This window comes from Odontomachus brunneus, unplaced genomic scaffold, assembly GCF_010583005.1.
Source record: "Odontomachus brunneus isolate Ranch 3 - 2012 unplaced genomic scaffold, Obru_v1 Obru_scaffold_257, whole genome shotgun sequence".
Taxonomy (NCBI): domain Eukaryota; kingdom Metazoa; phylum Arthropoda; class Insecta; order Hymenoptera; family Formicidae; genus Odontomachus; species Odontomachus brunneus.
In genome coordinates, this window is record NW_022639707.1 from 39,128 (window position 1) to 44,369 (window position 5,242).

Consider the following 5,242-nt stretch of genomic DNA (forward strand, 5'->3'; position numbering starts at 1 on the left):
TGTTCCATTTAAAAAAATTAATGTGACCTTGACCTGACCTTCGCTACGCAACCCAAGGTCAAACTGATGTGATCAGTAAATACATCTTTTTAAACGCCACAACTTTTATCTGAAACATTTTTTTCTAAAATGCTTAGTTTTCGAGATATTTCACCGTTCCGGAACTTTTTCCCATCACTGTATATCACATCATTTTGTTTTCATGTAAACATATATGATTATACATGGTATCCATGTATGGACAACATTTGTATATAATTATATGTAATTTTATATAATCATATGGGACTATATATATTTTTGAAAGGTGTATTTTTTCTAAAGCTTACACATTTTAATTGAAGTACAAATCTTATTTCTGTTTCGCAATCAGGATGGCACAAGAATATCTTGCTTGGGATTTCATTTATCTAGATAACAGAGCAAAACGATTAGAACGCCAAATTGAAAGGTACAATTGGCGTGATGTGCACGATCCATTCGATTTGCACGATACCGAGTTTCAGAAACTGTACCGACTAACTCCAGATATAGTCATGGATATTACAAATATTTTAAGACCACTTTTAGAGCATGGGCATTTAAATAGTCTCAGTCCTGAACGTCAGGTAGATAGATATATATCATATTAAGATATTTCTTTAACATATATATACTTTGTAAGAAAAATTCCACCAGTTTATTAGCAGAGAGAGAGAAAAAGAGAGAGAGAGAGAGAGAGAGAGAGAGTGTGTGTGTGTATAGAAATGTATCTTTACATTATAAAATAATTAAGGAAATTCTATTTTCGTAGGATAATCAGTTTCTTTATATCGTTTTATAATTGTGTCACAAAATAATAATTATTTTTTGTATAGATTTTAACAGCACTCAGATTTTATTCTATTGGCTGCTTTCAAGGAGCAATCGGTGAACAGTGGGATATTGCGATTAGTCAACCATCCGTCAGCCGTTGCATACGCCACGTGACTAATGCAATTAATAATGTTTTACTGCGACAATGGGTTAGATTTCCCATGACGGACATTGAACGTCATCATGCTAGAGAAAAATTCAGATTAGCTCCACAACCATTTGTTGGCGCTATTGGGGCTATAGATTGTACATACATAAATATAAAAGGTCGGATACAACATGAAGAAGCTTATGTTAATCACTGGGGTGATCACACAATCAATACACAAGTCGTAAGTTTTCCATGTCATATATATAATATACGATTTATATTTTATATAAATACTGTGTGTGTGTGTGTGTATGTGTGTGTGTGTGTGTGTGTATACTTGTAGATCTGTGATCCTGATTTGAAAATTTTAAATGTAAATGCACGATATCCTGGCGCACGACATGATGCGTACATATGGTCAAATTCACCAGTACGCCGTATAATGGAGCGAAAATTCAATAATGGAGAACGTAATACTTGGTTGATTGGTAAGTTTAAAACTATATATTACTACTATATATTTAATACTTATATGTAGATAAAGGTATAGGTAAGTAACATGTATAATGGATAAGTAATGGAAATTAATATTTTTCTTTCTTATAGGTGATGATGGATATAGTCTCGAACCGTGGTTAATGACTCCCTTGAAACATGAACAACCAAACACATCAAGATTTCAGTATAATGAGGAGTTATGTAGCGCCAGATGTTGTGTTGAAAGATTATTTGGTACATGGAAAGCTATATTTCGATGTTTGTCAGCGCAAAGACGTTTGATGTATGAACCAGACATGGCCGGCAAAATAGTAAATGCATGTGCTGTTTTGCACAATATTAGGATTGCGAATCGGTTGCTAGATGTGGAAGTTGATGTTAATGAAGTAGAAGCATATCGACACGCAAATAGGCCTAATATGGCGGTTGAACAGGATGATAGAGGCAACCTCTTTCAAGGACAGGCACGCGCTACTTGTATACAGGAACGTTTTATCGCTCATGAATATGGCAATATTCGTGAGAATGTAACATATTTTAATATCTTCGTCGTTCAATTTTTTATTTTGTTATTTGTAATATAAATATTGAATACGCGAATAAAATAAAATATGATTAAACAAATATGATCAAAGTTATTAATATATTGTTTTTTTATTAATATATTACTATAGTATAGTAAAATATAAATATATCGTTATATAATACATATATGAAGATATGATTTTCATTTATTTGTGTAACAACTCATCCAAAACCGTTTGCAAGTTATGTATCACTTGAATGGGTTGCTCATCAGTACGAATTTTTCTTTCTTCTAAGGTAAGTCGTTGTGCCTCGAATTGAAGTCGCTTTTTTTCAGTTTGGGCTCTTAATAATGACGCATCAGCCTGTTTCATCGATGCTTCTGCTAATACCTAATAAGAAACAAAATTTTATTACATAGACAACTGTTATTCCTTGAAGACTAATATAGTATATCTTTCGTGGCAAATATATAATAAAAATGCTTTTAGATGAATTTATTCTCTCCATTGTTCAATATTTCAATCTTACAAGCTAAACCGAATAATGTACAGCCACATAAAACGCATGTCCAAACGATGTCTAAAAGTTATTTCTTTAAGACTTAATACTGTTGTATAAGCAGTATTTAAGTAAGAAATATGTTACTTGTAAAGCTCCAGCATGACTTTCAGCGATCTGTGAAAATTTATCTCGTGCTTTTTGTAATTGCACATCAATTCGTTCCTTACTTTTTCCTGTAAAATAACATATAAGTAATAAAACTAATATCTTAAGAGTCATTTTACACATTACATATAATGCGCTCATAGCATAGTATCCGATTCTTATATTCAGATTAATTCAAGCATGATTTAAAGCTGTTAGTATCAGGATTGGAAAGTAAGTAACTTATTACAAATTATTTTTGTTTGGACTAAAAAGTAAAAACAGCTTTGACAAATGTCGAAGAAGTATAGAAATTGTAGCAATAAATGTATTATTTCTTAAGTAATGATATTGATAACGAATTATTTTTTATGAGTAACAAATAACGATAATGTCCTACATAACATCAAGGTCACGTTTGTCACAATGAAGTAATATCAATGTCATGGTGACGTCCAAATGTTCGCTTTGTCACAGGTGTATTGTCGTTATAACATCATTATGAGCTGAAATTTCCAATCAAACAATTTCATTGCATCAAGATGTGCACATTGATGTTATGTACGGTATTATTTTGTTAAGAGTAATGGTTTCAATCCTGATTAATATGATTTTCTATAAATAAACAATGATTATACTGAATCTCTGTCTTAAGATTAGTCTTAAGTATAATCTGAAGATTATGCAGAAAACTGTGTTCTATATAAATGTATCCAGTAAACACAACGTTACATATAATGTAAAAGTTAGTTTTAATTTCCTACTCAACAATGTAACTGTTATATAACATACGTGTTATATAACAGTTACATTGTTGAGTAGGAAATTATAACTAACTTTTAATTTACATGTAATGTTTACTGGATATATATCAATATAAAAGAAAGTAATTAAAAATAAGATTTTACACATTTTAATGATGTTATATGAATTATTTACTGTTCTGAAAATTTCCCCTATTCCTTTTGTCATTACTATTTGATGGTGTCCGGTTGATTCTTTTGTTTCTTTTGGTTGCATTTTCCTCATGAACTGTATTTTGTTGATCAGTAAAACTTCTCAGGATTTACATTCTCTTCTTCGGGTACAGTCAGACCAACATAATCTAAGCATGTAATAAATATTAGGATGGCTGCATCCAACACGTGATTAGCGACGAGCGATTAGCGATATCCAGTGAGAATTCTTATTTCTTCTTAAAGTGGAATTCTCATTCGATATTGTTCATCGCTCGTCGTTAATCGCGTCCTATTGGCTCCTGCACGCTTGTTTTTCCGTAAGAGCTAGAAGGTTATTACGGAAAGCAGCATATTGATTGGCTGTCGCGCGAACTTCCGCCGCGCGGCAAGCATTACCGCGTCCTGTATGCAGGAGCTATAAAGCGTCTTCTACAATGGCAGTAGGAGTAGTAGTAAGAAATAAGCAGTAAGCAAATTGACCAATTCCATTCTCACGTTTCAAAAATAATCGATTGTGATTGGTCTATTTACTTACTGCTTATTTCTTACTACTACTCCTACTGCCATTGTAGAAGACGCTTTAGTCTTGAGCCACAATAGTAGTAAGCTTAAACCTTAAGAAATTGACCAATCACAGTCGATTATTCTCCTTAAATTTGACTGTGATTAGTCAATTTCTTAAAACTTAAAACTTACTACACCTATTGTGGATCGGGACAAAGGCCAGTATTCATAATCGGATCTTATATTTAAAGCCAGCGGCACACGGTCCTTGTTTTCGTGCTGGATTGCTTGCTGGATGGAAATACTCTGTTTTGATTGGTGCATTTCTGAAGATGGATGAAAATGCATCAATCAAAACAGAGTATCTCGCCGCCACCTAGTATGCCCTCCTCCTTCTATGGTGGATCCCTCATGGCACATTGCGTCCAAGCAGCCGGGGGCTGCCAAAAAATTGGTATTGACCCCGGGGCTTATTTGTATTATTTGCACCGGATGAGGAGGGGCAACGGTGGAGACGGGCATACATGAACAGCAAGTCTTAAAGGATAGCAACCTTTGACTTTGAGAGACTGACAGCTGTACCATTTGGTACAGTAACATTGTTTCTCTCTGTAATCGCCGTGCGCTCGGGATCGCGCCAGAGATGACGCTTCCGAACGGCATCTCTGAGCGTTATCTAGGAAGAGGAGAGTGTCGTGAGCGTGGACCGTCAGGTAGCTCAATGGTTTAGAGCAATCGTCCGGCAAGCGAAAGACCCGGGTTCGAGTCCCGGCCTAGCAGGACCGCGCTCTCGATATTTTTTTCTTTCTGGAACGAAAAAGATACGCAGATTTCGAACGCACGGCGTCCCGCCGCCACCTAGTATGCCCTTCTCCTTCCATCCAGCAAGCAATCCAGCACCGTGTGCCGCTGGCTTAAAACCGTCTTAAGTTTATCTTCAGATATTCCGTAGCCAATGAAATGATCCGTATAGTATCTGAAGATTAATTTAAAACGGTCTTAAATATAAGATCCGACTATGAATACCGGCCTTAGGTTTTGAACCTGGGTTGCATTCCAAAATGTCTATTTCAAGAAAAATTTCACTAAAAATCTATTAGCGTATTCGACCCTACTATTCTCTCTCTCTCTCTCTCTCTCTCTCTCTCTCTCTCTCTCTCTC

General features: G+C 34.9%; 1 protein-coding gene across 1 annotated transcript; it reads left to right on the forward strand.

Annotated features, from left to right (window-relative positions):
• Positions 1-482: 482 nt before the first annotated feature.
• LOC116852826 (putative nuclease HARBI1) lies at positions 483-2,073 on the forward strand. Its single transcript, XM_032833527.1, has 4 exons — positions 483-608; positions 858-1,187; positions 1,290-1,434; positions 1,553-2,073. Exons 1-4 carry the CDS (start codon positions 537-539, stop codon positions 2,026-2,028), a joined length of 1,023 nt encoding a protein of 340 aa, XP_032689418.1. The 5' UTR covers positions 483-536; the 3' UTR covers positions 2,029-2,073.
• The last annotated feature ends 3,169 nt before the right edge of the window (positions 2,074-5,242 follow it).

Excerpts from the sequence above, each read along its gene's own strand:
- LOC116852826 (XM_032833527.1), top strand. The coding sequence starts at position 537 with ATGGATATTACAAATATTTTAAGACCACTTTTAGAGCATGGGCATTTA. Across the intron at positions 1,188-1,289 it reads ACACAATCAATACACAAGTC|ATCTGTGATCCTGATTTGAA; the intron begins GTAAGTTTTCCA and ends GTATACTTGTAG. Across the intron at positions 1,435-1,552 it reads ACGTAATACTTGGTTGATTG|GTGATGATGGATATAGTCTC; the intron begins GTAAGTTTAAAA and ends TCTTTCTTATAG.